The sequence below is a fragment of the Paramormyrops kingsleyae genome, chromosome 24, assembly GCF_048594095.1.
Source record: "Paramormyrops kingsleyae isolate MSU_618 chromosome 24, PKINGS_0.4, whole genome shotgun sequence".
Taxonomy (NCBI): Eukaryota; Metazoa; Chordata; class Actinopteri; order Osteoglossiformes; family Mormyridae; genus Paramormyrops; species Paramormyrops kingsleyae.
Window position 1 is genome coordinate 11,754,069 of NC_132820.1, and position 21,448 is coordinate 11,775,516.

A 21,448-nucleotide genomic window follows, 5' to 3' on the forward strand; every position below is an offset into this window, starting at 1 on the left:
ACAGTCTGGAGTTTTATCTTTAGTGTCCTTCAGAGGCTTCTGCCTTATTTCTGCACTGACTTTCAAAACAGTGCAACATTGACTGCTGCTGTTGTATTTACAGTACCAGTCGAAATTCTGGACACGCCTTTTTGTATTCTTCTCTACATTGTAGAATAATCACAGGCACATCAAAACTATAAAATAACATATTGAATTATGCACTAACCAAAAAATTTTGGGTGGAGGGGGGGGTTCAGATCTGTGTGTTGGGACTCAGCAGGTTTCCAGTTCAATCCTGCAGTCAGCAGAGTGATTTCACCACTGGGCCCTTCAGCAAGACTATTAACCCAATTGGTCCAGGGACTGTCTGACCCTACTCCTCTGCACCAGTTCCATGAGGCGGCCTCCTGGGACGCTTTTCAAGCTGTCCTGAAGGAGCTCCCACATATGTACTCATTAGTTGCTTTTCCTTCACTCTCTACTCCTCCAAAACCATTTCTACTGTGTTTAGGTCAGGTGACCAGGTCATGTGATGCGACACTCTATCACTCTCCTTTGTAGGCAGCTTGACGTGTTCAAACTTTTGACTGGTACCGTCCATATCTGTGTGAAAAGGCTGCTACAATCTCCTCTGTTAATAGATTCTGGCCAACTACATTGGGAAAGGCGCTATATGAAAATGTACTGAATAGGATGCTTGTTTGAAAATGAAGACTGGAAAGTATGTGGGACATGGTGAAGTTTTATCTGGAATGAGACTGGGACGAAGGAGACCTGCGAGAAAAAAATCCCTTACTGCTGTCACCATCACTGGCTTTCGTGTGTGTGTGTGTGTGTGTGTGTGTGTGTGTAAGAGAGAGAGAGAGAGGGTGAGAGAGAGAGAAGGAAAGAGAGAGATATGGAGAAAGAGAGAGCAAGAGAAGGAAAGAGAGAGAAGAACAGAGAGATATGGAGAAAAAGAGAGCGAGAGAAGGAAAGAGAGGGAGAAGAAAGACAGAGAAGGAAATAGAGAGAAGGAAAGACAGAGGGGGAGAGAGAGAAAGAAAGAGGGAGACCAAAAGCCAACAGAATAATCCTTATTTATTAGTTTTGCACAAAACTGTGATTTACATTTCAATCAAAACTTGTATGATTTCAGCTACTGTGTGAGCACACCGAGTGAACAGTTTTGAATAAATTAACTTTAGTTAAAATGGACTTTTAATGTTTTTTTTTTCCCGATCTATTGAAGCAGCTTAGTACTGCGGGTCCCTGTCTGAAGCCAGGAGGGATAGGCACCCAGTGGGCACACACTCATGGAATCCACGTGGAAAAGATGTTTTCACCACGTGGAAAAGATGGGTAATTTAGGCGTAAAAGGCAAGTTGAATTCCACGTGGATGTTGACACATGGAATCCACGTGTTTTCACCACGTGGAAAAGACGTGGAATTTAAGTGTAAAGGCAAGTTGAATTCATGTGGATGTTGGCCCGTGGAAAATACATGTTGTGTTCAACGTAAATTCCACAAAGTTCAAAATGTCTACAAAGCAGACACAAATCACATAAAAGTTTTGTCATATTTTTATCAATTATTTAGTCATATTTCAAAACAAACAATACAAAATGCACATAAAAACTGGGTGTAGTACATAATACTGACATAACTTATAAAAATGCCAATACTAATTAAGACTAATGAAACAAACAGAACAGCTACACTGTAATCCCGAATAAGTTGAAATATGAAGTATGAAAGAACCAGCTTTCTTGAGAACCACCTCTGGTATAAAAGGGCTGAGGAAAGGTGAGAGCTATCTTAATGGTAGATGGAGTGTATTTCTGCTAAAGCATATGTAATGTGTGGTGGCCTTATTGGCTTTAGACCACAACTTGGGGTAGAAGAACAAATCAAATCACTTTGCTCATTTAATATTCAGATCTTCATTAAGCTTCATTTTTAGAAACCCACCACGATTGAGGATGGTATGGCACTGATGTTAGTCTTTACCACATTTCATTATTAGCTGTTCTGCGTTGCCTGTGTATGCTATTTTGTCTGAGTATTGTAGTACTTATCTATGTGCATCCCCCCCAGAAACCTCAATTGTAGAGGTACTATACAAATGTCCTTTCTAGAAAGCCTATGAACAAAATAACAGATTTTTCACAGTAACACGCATTCTCTAGTTAAGCCATAGAGGCAAAAACCATTTAGCCTGGTCACCAGGTAGTACACAAGAGCCATTTCTGTGGTTTTTGTTCTCTTGCCCTATTCATCGCAATCGTGGTGGGTTTAAAAAAAAAAAAAAACTATTCACTCAAAGACAGTACTGTATCATGCTATGCAAATATATACCCAGCACCATTGGTCTACAGGGGAGTAGGCGGTTCCAGGAACTGTACAGAAAAGGGTATTACAAATGTCCTGACACCTTTCTGCATATGTTAATCATCTAAGGGCAAAATCAGCAATCAAATACACGCCTATCCCTTTAAACGATATACCACTCAGGAAAAGGGCCCAGTTTGATTCCTAAAGTTTTTCCTCTGATTTGATGTCAATATGCAATAAAATCACACATCAGGAAAAAAAAAATAAAAATCACCAGGACCACAGCTTTTTTAATCTCCAAGAACAGTCAGAACTGAACCAGCAAAGCTTTAAAATAAAAACAAGAAAAAGCTGTAAGGTCCTTTTTGGTCAGAGTCTTTCTCATGATGGTGGGTAAATCTGGGCTGGCTCTTCTGATCCTCATGACTTGTACGCATATTAAAATGGGGCAGATGTTTGGAGGTGGAGACTCATTGACTTACCTTATGGTGTAAATTAAACACTATTAGAGTTAATAAAGATTAATACTTTAACTCAATTGTTCAAGTTGCTGCCAAAGCAAAACATCTGTGTACGACCACTGTACACTATTGACTTGTAATGTAGATATTAAAAAAAATAAGTTAATTGATCTCAAAATGTATAAACAGGGTAACTTGGGTATTTTAAGTAAGAACAAATTATTTTGCAAGAGTACAACAAACTCAAAACTAGATTTTTCTGCTTAGTTAAAATTGGAAATTTCATAACTTAAAAAATTGGATGTAACTGATTACCTCAATTTTTTTGAGTTTTGCCAACTTATTCGGGATTACAGTGTAGCTGTTCTGTTTGTTTCATTAGTCTTAATTAGTATTGGCATTTTTATAAGTTATGTCAGTATTATGTACTACACCCAGTTTTTATGTGCATTTTGTATTGTTTGTTTTGAAATATGACTAAATAATTGATAAAAATATGACAAAACTTTTATGTGATTTGTGTCTGCTTTGTAGACATTTTGAACTTTGTGGAATTTACGTTGAACACAACATGTATTTTCCACGGGCCAACATCCACATGAATTCAACTTGCCTTTACACCTAAATTCCACGTCTTTTCCACGTGGTGAAAACACGTGGATTCCATGTGTCAACATCCACGTGGAATTCAACTTGCCTTTTACGCCTAAATTACCCATCTTTTCCACGTGGTGAAAACATCTTTTCCACGTGGATTCCATGAGTGTGTGCCCACTGGGCAGGCTGCCATCAGACCTAAAACAGACACGGAGCCAGAGAAGTGAGTAACCTCACAGGTACTGTAAAGCTAGATAAAGCGGATGGCTTTTCTGAGGCGTATAGCTCTGAAGAGCCGCATGGTGTTGAAACCAACGCCCATCTCAATGCAGTACGGTTGAGAAAACACAAAGCTTCCTTCACTGAACGCGGAGCCATAGGTCCAGCAGCCACTAGGGGGCACTGGCTTCATGTAACTCGTGACCTTATTCTGACACCAGTCGGGGGTTTCAGGGCTCTGGATTTCATATGTCTTCCAGTGGAGGTGTGAGTCTTTCCAGGCTTTCCCCAGTCGCCCCTTATCAGCTTCCTCCCGTCAACCATATATATGCAGTTCAGACTTATCGCTCCGTGAATTGCACTTCATTCGCATCGCGCGTGGATGGTCGTTACACTTCACCCACGGACTCACTGAATAATGTAGTATTCAATACGCCATAGTTCCCCTTTTTGTCAGAATATGAATATATTAATAATATTAAAATGTATTACTAATAATATAGATGATTGATATATTAAAATCCATAACAAAGTTAAACGCACCTAACCGTCTAATTATTCATATCGTTGCGTGAGAATAAAGTACGAAGCTGCCATAAGATTAAACGTATGGTGACGGGAACCTGATTTTAATCAAAGCCAAAGAGTACTTTTAATTTGAGCAGGATATGAAAATTAGATTCGTCAATGGTGCCGAAAGCAATACTCCACATGCGATAAAATACACGTACATAACACGCACACGAACCCACAGCATTACTTACTAAAGTTTTCTGGGATACGCAAATAAACGGAAAGCAGTCTACTACAGTAAAGCTCTCCTTTACTTACCTTGAGGCGGACCCACCTGGACACAACACCTGTGATACTTTCAAACATGCGCGCCCGAGTTCTACGCGTCCTGACGAAGGGTTTCGATCCTCCGTGAAGTCCGCCCGGTCTGTGCGTGTCTCCCTAAATGGCTGCAGCTACTATTGAATCAATGCTCCGGTTATGCTACTAATACAGTATGTGATATTTAGTGCATGCGTGGACCCAGTCCAATGGGGAACAGCCCATATATCAGAAAACATTTACTGGTCTCACTTCACTGGCTACCATTCAATTCAGATTTTTAAAAATAATAATAATAATAATTGATCGATTTTAAGGCATTCCATGGTTTAGCTCCGAAGTATGTATCTGAATTGATAGTACTTTATCAAACAGCTGGACCTTTCAGATTATCTGACCGTGGTTTACTTGCCATTCCAAACACTAAAAACCAAAGGTGATAAAGCATTTTCTGATGGTTTTTAAAGTGTGGAACAGTTCACCTCCAAGAATTAGATCAGCTGACTCAGTGGTCATTTTTAAGTCTCGTTTAAAACCACACTTATATTGCTCAGCTTTCGTAAATGTACTTGTTTCTAATTTTTTATTAATGTTTTCTACATTTTTTATTAATTTTATTTTTATGTCTGATATCTTATATTTTTATCTTTCCTGGATTGTTCCCCACGCTCGTAACCTTCAGGATACCTTTGGGATGTTCCTAAGAGTACCTTTGGGATGTTCCTAAGAGTACCTTTGGGATGTTCCTCACAGTACCTTTGGGATGTTCCTCACAGTACCTTTGGGATGTTCCTCACAGTGCCTTTGGGATATTCCTCACAGTACTTTTGGGATGTTCCTCACAGTACCTTTGGGATGTTCCTCACAGTACCTTTGGGATGTAACTCACAGTATCTTTCGGATGTTCCTCAGGCTACCTTAGGGGTGTTCCTCAGAGTACCTTTCTGTACTCTAAAAGGTACAATTACAAAGGTACAGCCCCAGTGACAAGCAAAGGAACACATTTTTACCCTTTTTTCTGAGAGTGTATCTCAAAAATGCATCTACTCACTTCAGCTCTGCCTACTTTTCAAAGTCGATCGCAGGAGCCCAGAGTTGATACCCATCGTCTACTGAAAAATCCATCCACTCACACACAAAGCTATGCTAGGAATCAAATGCACAACCCTGGATTTGTGTAGCCATGGTGCCATTCTATTTAGCTAAGTTGTTCAAATAAAAACACATGAAGGATGTCACAATGTCTTAATTGGCTACACCTTTGCCTCACATCTCCAGGGTTGTGAGGTCGAGCCCCAGCATGATACAGGGGTTTTCTGTGGGGAGCTGTCCAGTGCTGAAATCACCTAATCGGCAGCCCGCGGAGCAGATACTCATATTCTGATTGAACGAAAAAGAAGAGCTTATTACTTAACTGAGGTCACGTGATGTGGACTCTAGAAAGGAGGCATTAAATTGTAGTCGAGTTCTACAAAAAAACACTTGAGCAAATGAGCAAAGTCACAGCCTCATAGAGGAATTTTATGCTGTTTTTCTGATCAAACGAAGACATAACGATCAACTTAATTAGTCACTTACCTCTAAGCCAGAGGTCGGTAACCTTTTTAAAGCAAAGAGCCATTTTATCCTAAATGTCTGAACCAAGATTTACATAGAACCGCAATGAGTAGAGAAGGAGGTTTGAGATACACTCACCTAAAGGATTATTAGGAACACCTGTTCAATTTCTCATTAATGTAATTATCTAATCAACCAATCACATGGCAGTTGCTTCAATGCATTTAGAGGTGTGGTCCTGGTCAAGACAATCTCCTGAACTCCAAACTGAATGTCAGAATGGGAAAGAAAAGTGATTTAAGCAATTTTGACCGTGGCATGGTTGTTGGTGCCAGACGGGCCAGTCTGAGTATTTCACAATCTGCTCAGTTACTGGGATTTTCACGCACAACCATTTCTAGGGTTTACAAAGAATGGTGTGCAAAGGGAAAAACATCCAGTATGCGGCAGTCCTGTGGGCGAAAATGCCTTGTTGATGCTAGAGGTCAGAGGAGAATGGGCCGACTGATTCAAGCTGATAGAAGAGCAACTTTGACTGAAATAACCACTCGTTACAACCGAGGTATGCAGCAAAGCATTTGTGAAGCCACAACACGCACAACCTTGAGGCGGATGGGCTACAACAGCAGAAGACCCCACCGGGTACCACTCATCTCCACTACAAATAGGAAAAAGAGGCTACAATTTGCACGAGCTCACCAAAATTGGACAGTTGAAGACTGGAAAAATGTTGCCTGGTCTGATGAGTCTCGATTTCTGTTGAGACATTCAAATGGTAGAGTCAGAATTTGGCGTAAACAGAATGAGAACATGGATCCATCATGCCTTGTTACCACTGTGCAGGCTGGTGGTGGTGGTGTAATGGTGTGGGGGATGTTTTCTTGGCACACTTTAGGCCCCTTAGTGCCAACTGGGCATCGTTTAAATGCCACAGCCTACCTGAGCATTGTTTCTGACCATGTCCATCCCTTTATGACCACCATGTACCCATCCTCTGATGGCTACTTCCAGCAGGATAATGCACCATCTCACAAAGCTCGAATCATTTCAAATTGGTTTCTTGAACATGACAATGAGTTCACTGTACTACAATGGCCCCCACAGTCACCAGATCTCAACCCAATAGAGCATCTTTGGGATGTGGTGGAACAGGAGCTTCGTGCCCTGGATGTGCATCCCACAAATCTCCATCAACTGCAAGATGCTATCCTATCAATATGGGCCAACATTTCTAAAAAATGCTTTCAGCACCTTGTTGAATCAATGCCACGTAGAATTAAGGCAGTTCTGAAGGAGAAAGGGGGTCAAACACCGTATTAGTATGGTGTTCCTAATAATCCTTTAGGTGAGTGTATATGTGATATAAATGTGATATAGGTGTATGTGCATTTAACATAAAAACAGAAGTTCAAGTACTGAGATGCCCCCCTCCCCCACTGAGCAGCAGGAGGCGCTGTGATATAGGTACCCCCAGAATTTTGTAAGCCCTCTTGGGTCGTACTGCACCACCTTTGCATCAGATGCAAATCCATCCGTGACAGAATTTGACAAAACTTCATTTGCTTCATTATTATAGGTGAGTGATGTAAATTTATTTATACGCGATTACCCCAAATTACATCCTCCTTGGGGGCTGTCTCTCTGTTCTCTGCCTCGCTTTGGCGAGGAACACGAGGGACTCGCGGGGGTGGGAGGCGGGCAGAGGTAACATGTCAAACGTGAGCAGGGAACGTACCCTGCAAGAACACGACGATCCAAAAGCCGCTCCTTAATGGACGGAACAGGACAGGCTGCTTTTACAGGAACCGCTGAGTATTTACCCGCTCGGCAGGTGTCTGCTGCTGGAGCCGCTCTGCCGAGTGACTTATACGGCTTATAGTTGATCTTTAAAAGTGTTTACTCTGCTAAATGTTGGTGCTGGAGGCCGGGAATTTTCGGTTCGGCTCTTAAACGCTCATTCAGTGAAATCAAGCCCATTTACAGGGCTGGCAGAACTGCGGTCTGAGTACTTAACTTTGGATTTCCCAGTCACCACCACCTCCCCGAGTTGAAGTAATTAACGCCTAATGAAGCACTTAATTCAGTGAGCTGTGCTGGAGTCTGCTTTGTTTCTCCATGGACAGGATGTTAAGTTTATAGGGTAGGCCTATAATGCTCCGCATATTCATACCAGTGTATGAAGACCCCAGGGCTTCTCAGAGAGTAACAAACACAAAAGCGCCGATTAACTTCTTATACGTAAAAATGTAAGCTATAGTAAATACTCAGGTCTGAAGTGGTTAAAGTGTGTGTTTCCAGAATTTAAGACATGTATTTCCAGCGCTTAAATTTCAAATATACCGCTTACAAATGTAACTAGCATGTTGATGTGCGCATACAGTATCTGCCTGTTGACAGAGAAACGGAGAAATGTTTTCACCGCGTTTTTAACTTCCCCAAAACCCCACCGTGTCTGCTTAGTGGAAAAGGCGCTTCGCGTATTATTATCATCGGCATTAATTACGATAGCTGGCAGGCTTCAGTGCCGCTCGTCCGGGGGGACGGGGATACAGATACGGTAAAGTTTCAGCAGCGTCTCTGAGGTGCTTATCAACATTCGAATGCTGAATAAAACATGCGAATTAGTCAGTATTTACATAAATGCTAATGCGGTTATAGTTTTAATTAACATATCGCGCTTGCATAAAATCCATGCGGCCCGAGTCGCCTTGCCTCCATAGGTTTTTTTTTTCCATTTCTCATTTTCCTGGGGAAATAAAATGACTGAAACATTACACGGATAAAATGCCCGAAAATGGGGAGAACGTGAGACGGTGACACTGTTTGCGCAGCTCTGCAGAATGTAAATATCAGTCTTGGGCACAACAACGAAAACGACTCAGCTGAAACGCAGTGAACAGAAAGATCACAGCGTAACGGTGTAGTGTGATGAGCCTTTGACAAAAAAGCGAGAAATTATGAGAGCGACAGTGATTATGATTCGTTGATTATGTTTTGGTACCAATCATCCCTCGCCGGCAGTGCAATCGGATCTCAGACCTTTTTCAGTACAGTCGTGGTTCAGACAGAGGTAACCTTCTCCCTTCTCTGCCCTTCTGGAGAAATGCGGCCCAGCCACCACTGAGGATGTCAAAATCCGTAAACAGACAACCAGCCGTCATTCTGAGAACACCAAAAAATCTGGATCATTACTGTTAGGTCCAATGATTAAATACCTAAATACATGAAGTCATTGGAAGTCAGGTGACAAACCTGTAGTCTGTCTATCTAACTGTCCATCCTGTTTTATGCACCGTTCTGCCAGTATCCGCCTACCCCTCTAAAGACTAAGAGTCTTTCATGAACTATTTATAATACAGGTCATGTGCTCCCTCTAGTGGAGAAGAAAAGTAAAATAAAATTTAAAAAAAAACTTGATCTGGTGACAGTCAAAACACAAGGAACCTTTTAAGGGTTTTTGATAGACAGCGAACATAGTACATGACACACAAAACGAGTGAAAAGTGTTCAGTTCGGCTTCATCTGGGCGTATTGTTGGATAGAAAATGTTGCTGCTCATTCAATTTCTCTCTCTTAGTTCTAGAATAAAGCGACCATACTGGACACACCCTCAGGTGATCGGGCCTTTTAGTATATATCAAAGCTTTGTCATCATCAGCGTGCCCCAGCCCGGTCTCCTGTATCTTCCGTCTCGCCATAACCTTCTACTGGATTGGAGGTTAAGGAATTTTATGACCCAGTAATTCAAAATATCTCTACGGGAGGGTGCTGCCATCTCGTGGTCAATTATAGATCCTACAACCAACAACGGGTTTTGGCCTGAAAGGCAGTTATCCCGTCAGTGTTAATCTGTTTTGTTACGTCTATATTTTCTATTAATAAACAATACGCGTTATTATGTATAGTCACAGGATTGAATATGATTCTAGAATTGCAGGTTTTCTCCAGGATAAGTAATTTCAAATGTCACTTTTAAGTAGCAGCAAATTAAAACCAAGAAATGCAATTTCCCTATTACTGCCGGTTTTACTCAGCTCTTACAAGGCATGCATACAGGTTGAACAAAAGGTAGACGAAACAACAAGAATTACTTGATTTAAACGTTGGTTCTGATTTTGTTAACAAAACAGAAACACTGACCAAAATGTAGCTACTTATACGCTGTTACGTGTGCTAAAATTGTTGCTCCTGCCTAGATGGACAGGCATTCAACTGCATAAAGGGGTCCTTAAGACCAATGTCAAATCTTGCCCTCTTCAGTCAGCATACCATCACTGTTTGGAGATCCCTTTTCCACGCGAGACGTGTCACTCCAGACGTTTCTCTTGTGTGGAATGAGCTTCTGAACCACATCTGGTCATCAGATTCCCTCTATACATTAGAGAGGCCTCAAGACTCGTCTGGTCTTAACTGTGCATGTATCTGCTGTATGTATGAGAGCCATCAACAAGCAGAGATAAATCCCCTGTGTGTGTGAACATACTTTGCCAGGGAACGTCAACCAATCTGTATACAGACAAACATGTTCACAGCAAAACTCGTTTCTGTCCGTGGCAAAATGGCTTAACTAGGAAACAAAAAATAATGGCTACGTTTTTAAATACCAGGTAGGTGGTATTATGGTATTCACAGGTAGAGTGGTGGCTCTGAGGCTGAAAATCTGTGCCAGTAACTGGAAGGTTGCTGGTTCAAATCCTGTGAATGCCCAGAGCGATTCTACTCTGTTGGGCCCTTGAGCAAGGCCCTTAACCTGCAATTGCTTCATCCTGGGTATGACATTAATCTACATCCAGCCCTATAAGGAGGTCCTCCATCTTACAGGGAATATCTTGGGGGTTGGTGGCAGGACTGGCACTCCAGCCACTGGAAACAACTCACACTGGTCCATTTGGGCTAGTTTGGTGCTGAGGAATCACCTGCTACATGGCTGCACTCAGGTTCTCATCCCTGAGGTGGTTTGTTGTGTGGTGGGTGTGGCAACGCGCTGTAATCGGTTCATGATCCTTACCTCCTATACGTGGTTAAAACAAAAATGCCTTTTGATAAAAAAAATCTCCGTCAGAATTAGAAATAACTCAGAAATAAACACCAGTCATTGTTCCCTGAATGATCTTAATACTGCACTTGCTGCTGATTTGAAGAGTGGACCTTGCATGCTTTGTTTAGCAGTGGTGTAGCTTCTGCTCCAGTACTGCTTACACTTGTACCCGGGTATTCATCGGATGCTCAGCACGTATTATTGTCTTATTTGCGTCACTTGTACGTCGCTTTGCACAAAATCATCTACTAAATACGTGTACATGTGCTGCGGGGTATTTTTCCCGGCTGAGGAGGTATTCGGAAGTGACTCGTTAGCGGAGAGTCACGCATGCGCGGTAAGTGTTACAACTGCTGAACAGGATGGGTCTCTGCTGAAGACGTGCAAGTTTATTTTTGTCTTTGTGACCCCGGGATCAGGGCGTGGATCTCACAGCAGAGGCTGTCACCCAGTGGCACCGGAGATGCAACATTCACAACCACGACATTCGCGACTTCTCCGGAAAGTTCCGGCTAAATAACGGTCATGTGACCGGTGCTCTGTGCTGTTGCTGATCATCAAGGATGTTCAGAAATGTAATATGGTGCTTTAGAAATACATTGTCTCGCTTAACTTCTGCCTAAATTACTTAGCTCATACTTCCTGGTAGCATATTGCTTTAGATAAAAGCACATTAAAATCATAATTTCGTATGCATGGCAATTCATATGCAGAAGTTTTGTCCACATTATAGCAATGAAACATTTTGTTTCTAGGAGACAAAGATTAATATTTGTTTAGTCCCTTCAGAAAAAGTGAATTATTTTAACAGGTTTTCTACATTCCTGTGCTGGACCGGCATCCTGTCCAGCGTGTCCCCTACCTTATGTCCTGAATTTCCTGAGACTATCTCAAGAATCACTGTGACCTTGGGCTGGATTATTAACGATAGATGGAAGCTCTCTGCAGCCCAAAGAAAGGAATCTCAGACCGTGCGGCGGAAAGATAAATGCTTTCGCTCCGCCCCATCCATCATCCATAACCATTTAGCCAGGGAGGGTTGTGGTGAGTCTGGCGCCTATATCCCTGGAAGCGCAGGGGATGCCCTGGACAGACTGTCGCATCACAGGACACGTGTGTAGATTATAGCTGTATCCAGGTCCCTGTTACCTGTGGGGGGAGGGAATGACCCCCATCAAATACGCGAAAAGCACGGTAAAGTGTCTATGTGATACTCTATCTCCTTTTTTTCCACCTACGCTCACCCGTATTCTAATGCAGTCTTCGGAGCACAGTTCTGTGAGATTTATTTTGGAAGCACATTAAAATGGCGAAAAGTCTCCTATGGTTTTATGCCAGATTAATAAAACTTATTCAAAAAAGCCTTATAATTACCTAATGTCTTCGCTTTGTAGCCAGTGCCAAATCGATTCACAAAGCACTGTTGTGAGACCATGAAATTGAATCGTCTTAAATCCGAGAGCATGTATGTGTGTGTCTATATATATATATATATATATATATATATATATATATGAATGTATGTATATGTGTGTGTGTGTGTGTGTGTGTGTGTGTGTGTATAGCCGCGGAAAAAATTAAGAGACCACAGCACAATTTCTCGTCTGTGAATAATATATATTTTTCTGGCTCTTATCTGTGTCTCATTGATGAAGGACTTCTTCGTTGCTTTAAGGGACTTCAGTCCTGCTTCTATCAGCCTGATACGAACTGTCCTAGCAGTGCACTTCACACTTGCACTTAATGTTTCCCATTCCTTTTGAAATTCACTTGTCATCCTACGATTCGTGAGAAACTGGTAGATAAGTTAACGGTCATCTCTGACATTAGAAAGTCGCTTCTGGCTAGTTTCCGGTCGTTCCCAGTGTCTCCTGCTTCACCTTATTCTTCACTGCTGTCTTAGAAATTTTGAACCTGAAAGCATCCTGCTCTTCAGCGTAGCCTAATGCCAGCAGATCCGCAATTAAACTATGATTTAAAAATGTGGATTTGTTTAAAAACATAGTGCTCTTTTAATATTTTTCCGCGGCTATATATATATATATATATATATATATATATATATATATATATATATATATATATATATAGTGTGTGTGTGTGTGTGTGTGTGTGTGTGTGTGTGTGGGTGGGTGTGGGGGGTTAAAATACATTGACAATGAATAACTACAGCAAATAACTCTAGTCCTATGTAAATACATATTTGCAGATATAATGCGTTCAAATTTAATTTAAATGTTATGTATTTCTTGGACCGCTTCTCCCCCTCGCTCCGGCGGACCGCCGGTGCTGTTACCCCGTTTCGGCCCGGGGGGCGGTGTGAGGCGGCGGCTGAGGGCGGTCCTCGCTCCGTGGAGCTTCCGCCAGACGCCGCCTTTGATTGGGCAGCGCGGCAGCCTCCATACTACGGGGAGCCCGAGGTGCACACTGCGCGGAGCCACACGGACTCCCGTCGCACTTCAATGGAGGAGCGGCCTGGCGAGCGGCCATCTGAGAAGCGGCACCAGCATGGGATCGAGCGCGGCCAGTGCGGACCCGGAAAGGCGCTGAAAGATGCACAGAGTCGCTGCGAGCACCAGCACCAGGAAGCGCCGGCGAAGAAAGCAGGTCGGTCGCCTCGCCCGGGCTGCAGAGTGCGGGACTCCCTCCGGAGCGGCGCAGGAAGCGGGGTGGACGGGAGGGAGGGAGGGAGGGAGGCGGCGGCGGCGGCGGCGGGGGGGGGGGTTGTCGGCGCGCCCGCGGCGTGCCTCACGGCTCCGCCTGGGGTTGACCTTGCCCGCGATCGGTGCGTTCTTGCAGCCGCTCCGGGAAGCTTGCAAGATAAGAGGCCGCCTTGGGCGCCATGCGAATCGCCCCCCCCCCCCCTGCAGCCGGCGCCGGCGCCGCTGGACGCTCCCCGCCGCTCACACTTCACTTCCTGTCCGACATGTTGGAAGCGGACACCGCCGGAGCGCCGGGCTGTTTCCGGTGGGGTTCCGCCGTTTGGACTCGGCGGTTCGGGCGCCACCGCCCGGTCCGTAAGTTAGCACGCTGCTCGAGGCGGACTGCCCGCGGCCGTAAGGAGTCCCATCGGCGGCTCTTCCGCCCGGGTCGTCGCCTGGGGTGTCTGTCCGAGCCGCTGGAATTTAACTAGGTCACCGCTCTACAGCCAATAAACCACGGCTAAACTGTGCCTTAATAATCTGACTAGTCCCTTTAATCAAGTTACCCTGTTTAAAGAAAAGCCGCTTATTCTTTTTATCCGAAGACGGCGTGTTATTGTGATTGCAGACTCTTTTCAAAGCCTCACCACGGAGGTCGATATTAGACTCAAGTTAATATTATCTGGGCTGACGTCCTTGTATTTAAATATTGCTGATTAAGTCCCCCGGTTTGACTCTCCCTGACCCTCATGTCACCCAGCCTCATGGACTGATGTTCAGAAGCGTGATGTGCACCAGGACATCGCTCCTTTGCACTGCTCTAACAAGGCCCATAACAGGTTTCTGGCTCCCATTGAATGTTCAAAAAAAACATTTTTATCATGTTCCTACATGATAAAGGAGAACCAATGGATTCGGACGATGTGCTTGCGATCGCGACAGCGATGCCACATTTAGGCCCTTGAGCGAGGCCCTTAAACCCCAATTGCTGCTGTGACTGACTCTGCTTTCTCAAAAAGTCACTTTGGATAAAACCATGCACTAAACAAAACATACATGAATGCCCAGCTTGATAAACATCTCACTATATAGCGCTGCTCGCCCGGCTGGAGGTTCTGGGAGCTTCTCGAATAGTCCGGACGGAACGTGAGTCACCATCACGCCATTGTTCCGATGCCCTCTGTTCCCCTTCCAGAGATGGAAACATTACAGGCCCCATAAACAGCCTGGCTACTAGCTCCGGTGTCACATTTTACCGGATATTTCTTAAAGTGTTTGTTACGCTGCATTTGGCTCGGTGGCGATACTTTATGAAATGGAGGCCGTGTCGTATTAAACCTTCAGTTGGGCATCCGGTATTTGGGGGTGGGGGACGGCCTGGCATGACTCCATGGGCACTGAACCTAATTCCACCCGGTCAAAGGTGCAAGGATGTAAAGACACCTGGAGAACCTTAACCAGCCCGGTGCTCCAAGTCCTGCAGCTGTAGTGACAGCCAGAAACAAGGATGAGAACCCCAGTTGTGTTGTATTTTGGCTGTGCTAAGCTGGGAACAGGTGGGGTATTTCGGGTAATTAATATCTGGCTGTTTTTCCTTTTAGGCAACGGAAAAGTACACGGCAGCCTGGCGGAGGCAAGGAGGACTGGCCCCACTAGTGATGCTGCCAGCGTTCCCTATGTCAGCTACAGCAATGGTGCCCCACTGCGCATAGAGGCAACTATCCGGCCAGGGCACGTGGGGAGGGGAGCTGCGCCCCCCCCGGCGAAGACGGGGAGCCGAAGTGGCCCCCGAAACAACAGTATGGAGTGCAAGAGAGACAAGGCCCCAGACGGTGGTGCTTACGAGCCCGCGGACAAAGAGTCTCCATTTCTTGTGAACGGGGTTGTGGGGTTCACCCCAGGCTACATGGGAAATGGGTACCCTGGCAATGATGGGGGCAGCTCTGAGAGTGCTTATGCCACGGCCAAGAAGCGGCAGGCCCGGTTTGATGGTGCTAGGGGTACCGAGGCTGTCCAGCAGGGCGGCGCTGTCCCGGTTCACGAGTCTGAGCCTTCCAGCCCGGAACTGGGTGAAAGAGCCACAGGCCCGCGACCAGAGAACGTCGGGGTGGTGGCAGGGGTGGCCAAGGTGGCCGGCGCCCCCTGCAGGAGGAACGAGGACGGGGTCTGTAGAGCTAAAGTCTCGCCAGTGGCAGCAGCGAAAGAAGATTCCTGGACTCTGTTTAGGCCCCTTCCCGTTTTTCCCGTCGACAACAGCAGCGCTAAGATCGTGCCCAAGATCAGTTACGCAAGTAAAGTGAAGGAGAACCTCAACAAAGCGGCCCCCTCCGCCACGGAGACGCTGCCCCCGCAGGTCCCCATGTCTGCTGTCAAAACAATCCCATCTGCCGGCTTGGCCAATGGCCCCGTTTCCGGAGATGGTCGCCCGTTCGTGACGGCGCAGCGTCTGCCCGCAGCGGCTTCACGTGGGGCTCCAGCCTCCTCTTACCTGAGGGACCCGAATGTAGCATCCTCCCTCGATGGCGACGGTGGTGCCACCCCCACACCCTCGGGAGAGCAGCGAGAACCCAGTGTCGTTCTGAACCCCTTGACAGTTTCTGGTTTAGATCTGGCGCCCCCTAGTGCCTTCCCAGAGGACCTCTCTGGGAGTCCAGCTGGCTGCCAGGCCCTGGGGGACATATTTCAGAACGAATGGGGGCTGTCCTTTATCAACGAGCCCAACGCCGGCCCCCGGGGGAGTCAGTCTGTCACGGACGCACTCTTTCAGGACAGGGTTCCGGCTGTGCCTGACCTGCGGGCCCCCGAAAATACATCCCTATCTGACATACGGACTAGCGGCCCGCCCCCTACTGGCGTGCCGAGAGAAAGTCCGTCTGTCATTCCTGTAGCCAAATGCTCAGCCCAGACACTGCCGTTGGGCTCCGACCCACACAGAACCAATGCTGGTAGCCAGGGCACGGTACCGCCTAGGGACACTGGTGCTGGGCAACTCCAGGTGGACAAAGAGTCTGGGCATGTTAAGGGCTCCTTTGAGAGGTGTAGCTGGAGGCTGTTTGACCTTAAAGCTGCTGTTATGTATCACACTAAAGGTAAGGAAGCAACCAATCAGGTCTCTGTATTAAAAAAAAAAAAACATGTACAGTGCCCCCTAGAGGATAGCTTATTAACTGCAGGCACTTCTCAGTGCCATATTTTATTGAGTGGCATTTACGATTGAGATGCACTTCATTGATCCCATTTGTGCTGAAAAGCAGTTATTAGGCTACTGCTCTAAGTCATCACTATTTAACATGCAACCTCTTGTTATACACTAGGGGGAGCTGGCCACCCCGGATCCTGTAGGTGGCTCTCTAAAATTGCCAGAGTGGTCCTGCAGTACCTTTAGCTCTGTCTGGGGTGTCCTAACACATGCCTGTCAGTTATTTAAATAACTTCCTTTTTTTTTTTTAACCTTCTTTTCCAGAAATTGGAAATATTTTGAATCTGCTAAAACAAGGTGAGTTTTGCATGTTTTTAACCCATTTGATTAAACTGCCTTTTATTGAAAAGCATCAAAAAGAAAAAGCCAACAGCAGGCTTGGAGAGTATCTAATTTTTCTTACCGTAAAAACATAATACCTTGCTATAATGTATGTTTACGGTATATATTTTAAAAAAGCAACGCTATTCCGGTATTTTGAAATCTTGTTGATAAAATTTGCCAGGTGCGGGGGAAGCCGCTGTATCGTATTACCGTAATCCTGCCCAACCCTAATCAAAATCTATTACTTCTGTTGATGTATGATGCATGGAGTCATACACTGAGGTGAATTATTGTTCTCATTGGTCGTGATGCTGATGGGAAGTAAAAAAAAAAAAATAGAGAATACATACTGAGACATATAAACATGATATTTTAAGACTCGGTCATTGTCGTGAGCAGATACAGGGAACATCTGATTGGCTGCATTGTTGTTGATATCTGGCGTCTGTCTCTCCTCCTGTAGATCCACACAGAGTGCTGGTGTACGACGAATCCCTGGACGGGCCGGCTCAGTGAGGCCCCTCCTCAGCTGACTGGCCCTGCCCCCCTTCAGCTGGCTCCGCCCCTTCTGCAAGTGGCCCCGCCCCGGCAGCCAAGTTCACCGCTTCTCAGAGCTAAAATCGATCACAATCTTTACCCGCGGAGGCGTGGTGCGGGGGGGCTCGCTCCTTCCCGCAAAGATGAACACCTGGGGACCCCCCCCTCCCCTGCGTCATGATGTACTTTGAGTGTGGCGGGGATGTGCTGTTTTTAATGTAGTGTTTCTCTGGAATCCTGGTCAGCGGACGCCATGACACGAACAGAATACAAAACCGTGGACTTTCAGGGAAATCTGTCTTACGTGGTGTAGCGTAAGGGAGCCCTTGAGAGGCGTCTGTCTGTCTGTCTTAACATGCTTTGGGGGTCGGTGGTTGCTGTGGACCGTTTACATCCCCAAATACTGTCTGTAAAGGCACGTATAGAAGTGTGACCCTGGAGCAGGACCAGAGAGGTCGTCCTGCAGGGCGCGCCGGTCCCTTTCCAGACACAGTGATGGCTGCCAGTGGTTTGCCCTGGTCTGTTAGCCTTCACTGCAACTTTGCTGCACTAATCGTTCCACAGTCGCTTTGTCAGTCAGGATGCTCGTCGTCTAACGTGCAGGCGGGAAGACGGATTGGCATGGAGGTCCCCCGTGGCTGTGTAGGGGTTATTTTTCTTTAGTTGGGATACTCTGGGCTGGAGCTTTTTTTTTTTTGTTTGTTGATTTTTTTTTTTTTGTGGCAGACTGAGCTGCCTTTGGTATCAGGGTGGGGGGGGGTGGCTCATGCGGACAGACAATCGGGGCGGTCCGCCTCCAGCCCGCGGTGCCTTACGGGTCGGGATGGACACCGTGCCGGCCCCCCGCGGCTCTCTGTGCCCTCGGGGCATACGATCCACCCCTCAGCGCTCTTCTGGCTTTCTGACTGGCTTTCATTTTGCCTGCCCACCTCTGTTTGATGTTTAATCCATTAGCACTTTACACTCACCTTCTTTGTTCTTTAAAAGTACAAATATATAACATAAATGTAACTAATCCCTGCTAAGAATGGGTTTGAGCTGTTTTTTTATTTTTATGGAGATGTATATGTAAGATTAACTCAGGTAAAAATAGGAAAGCCATGTTTTGACAGTGGTATACGACGACGTTGTATTGCCAAAAGTTTAAGTGGAATCCCTTGATATTTTCCCAGTTCCGTTGTCCTGGCCCTGGTGAGCAGGTGCCTACATGTCATGTGTTTGATAGCTGAAATATTCCAGCAACCTTGGCTGAAGGGCGCCACCTTGTGGTGGCGAATGAGTGAGCCTCCTCATAGCTGGCTCTCCAGTGCCATGTAAGAGGCTCGCGTGTGGGTCGCCGCCTTGATTACTGTGAGGGGAAAGTCGGATCCCTCTCATCGTCCATCCGCTCTTCGCCCTGCTATCCCCATGGGCGTCCTTGTGTAAGAAAGTGCTTCCTCATCGAGGTGTGCATTTCCCCTTTATGGCAGGAAATTGACTGTCTGCGTCGTGGTTTGAAATCTTCCGTCGGATTTGCCGTTGTGTGGGTGGGCGTGGCCTGCTATGATTGACCTGTCCATCAGCCAATGAGCTTCGCACCGATGGGCTGCCCTCTGGAGCTTTTAGCTGCTTTCCTTTGCTTCGTTTTTCAGGCGAATTCTAATCCTCCTGCCCCTGCTCTTGAGTGTGGGGGCAGCGGGTTCACTCTGGATCCCTTTGGGGGCAGGGATACAGAGATACCCAGATCCTCTGATCACCATAGCGATGAGATACAGAAAGGTGATTCACTTAGCTCTGCTGCTCTTGTTAGCTGACGAAAGGCACTTATTTTCTATCGGGCTGTTAGACCGTGTCCCTGTAGGGGCTGGTCAGCCTGCAAGCCCGAAACATCTGGAGGATACTGGGCTTTTGTTGATGTGTGATTGGTAGGCTGGGCAGGGCCTTAAGCCACGGTGATGACCACGAGGTGCCTCGGCTGCTGTGATTGGCTGCCTTAATCGATGGGCGTGGTCACCTGGAGCTGAGGTCCCTTTCGGCCGGTCAGCCTGCGCATGTTTACTGTTTGTTTGATCTTGTGGGGCTAGCCCCGACCCCTGGCCGTGTGTGTGTGTGTGTGTGTGTGTGTGTGTGTGTGTGTGTGTGTGTGTGTGTGTGTTTACGTGTGGCTGCCACAATAGCAATATGCAATCTGCTCACACTGTTAAGCACCGTGTGGCAGCCAGCACAGATTTCTCTTTTTAAAAGTTTAGATTTTTTTTTCTCCCTTTTGAAGCTTCGCTCATCACTCTCTCCATCATTCTCTTTGCTCTTCTTTATCCAGACTATTAACAATGTCCAGTTGCTATAATGTGGGAGTTTCCAACAGATACCCTTGCATAAATTCACTGATATTGGTCTTTCTTCCCCCCCCCCCACTTACTTTGCCTCATAACTTGGCTTGTTTAGCGTTCAATTTGCTTCTTCAGACATGAAGGATTTGGACATGGCCTGCGTTCATGTCGACGGTTCAGGCTGAAATCTTCCATTCCACTCCGATCAGTTCATGGTTGATTCTATCTTCCATTGTGTTAGGCACTGTATTATTTTGAATACCCTTAATTTATTTTAGATGCACAGTAGTTTTAAGATGGAAGAATCCATGTGTGTTATTTAAGACCATCGATATTTATGTTTAAAGGTAATTAACTCTATTGAGTAGTCAGTGTTAATGATAGTTAACTTAACACTGTGTCTGGAGAAAAAAAAATTACTGATTTGCTTAATTGTCTTCTCTTAAATTTGTCGTGACTCCTGCTTACTGGGGCCCCATACAGTCCACATTTTTGCTCCCAGCTCAGAGGAAGCAAAAAATGCAGACTGCCTAGGGGTCCCCAAGGACTGGGTTGAGAAACACTGACCTAGAGGCCTGATACCCCACCTTTAAGTCCCCAAAGCACAGTTCTGGGGCTGTCTTGGCATTGTATTTAATGTACGTGACACTAATGATGCCTGGAAGGGGCGGCACCACGTGGGCATTGGCTGAAAGCTGATTGGTGCCTGGAGTGCCCCTTCCCTGTCACTCACTGATTCAAAAGGTATCATTGGCTAATAAGTTTTGGCGCCTCTGTATGAATTATGGCACCTCTTGTGCCCCCCCCCCACCTTAAAAAACATCCTTGATGTCTAGAGGTTTAGCCTCAGTGTGGTGTGGCGGTGCCAGTCCATTGCTGGGGGGGCTCTTTATGTTTTGGGTCTTGCAGACGGCGGATACACAGTGTCCGTGTGGGGGGGGGGGGGGGGGGTGATGGACGCCCGTGTGACTGACCCTGAATCCTGAGGTGCTGCTGCTTTTCCCCATTAGCGGTCTCGTGTGAAATGTGAACGCATGTCATCTCCACCTCTCTCTTCCTGTTCTTCGCTTCCGGCACCTTCCGAGTGGACCTGAACACACCAATGTTTCACTGACATCCACGACATGGGAAGACCAGCTTCTGTGCACCGTGTGGTGAAGGTGGCTTCCAGAATGTTCCTGCCCCCCCCCCCCCTTGCTGAGTGTCCCCCCCTCCAGCAGAAGGGCCTTTCTGCAGCAGTCTGCTGTGAGATCCTCACGCTGTGCTGTAAAGTTGCGGCCTCAGCATAGTTCAGTCCCATGACATGCAAGCCCATGTTATAAATGAAACTAGTAATATTTTAATAATTTTATTTCATTGTACTCATTAAATTGTTCGAGAATTTATTTAAAATCCTATCTTCAGTGTCGTTCATCTTGTGTGCTGCTAGAGGAAT

General features: G+C 45.9%; 1 protein-coding gene across 2 annotated transcripts; it reads left to right on the forward strand.

Moving 5' to 3' along the window:
- The first annotated feature begins 13,382 nt into the window (after positions 1-13,382).
- Positions 13,383-21,405, forward strand: LOC111860924 (FMR1-interacting protein NUFIP2-like). 2 transcript variants are annotated; one of them, XM_023845102.2, is made up of 4 exons: positions 13,383-13,609; positions 15,246-16,733; positions 17,108-17,140; positions 17,631-21,405. In XM_023845102.2, exons 1-4 carry the CDS (start codon positions 13,465-13,467, stop codon positions 17,681-17,683), a joined length of 1,719 nt encoding a protein of 572 aa, XP_023700870.2. In that variant the 5' UTR covers positions 13,383-13,464; the 3' UTR covers positions 17,684-21,405. The 2 variants fall into 2 exon arrangements, 1 of the variants encoding a protein (XP_023700870.2); XR_011985187.1 differs by having other exon boundaries at positions 15,246-17,140.
- Positions 21,406-21,448: the final 43 nt, after the last annotated feature.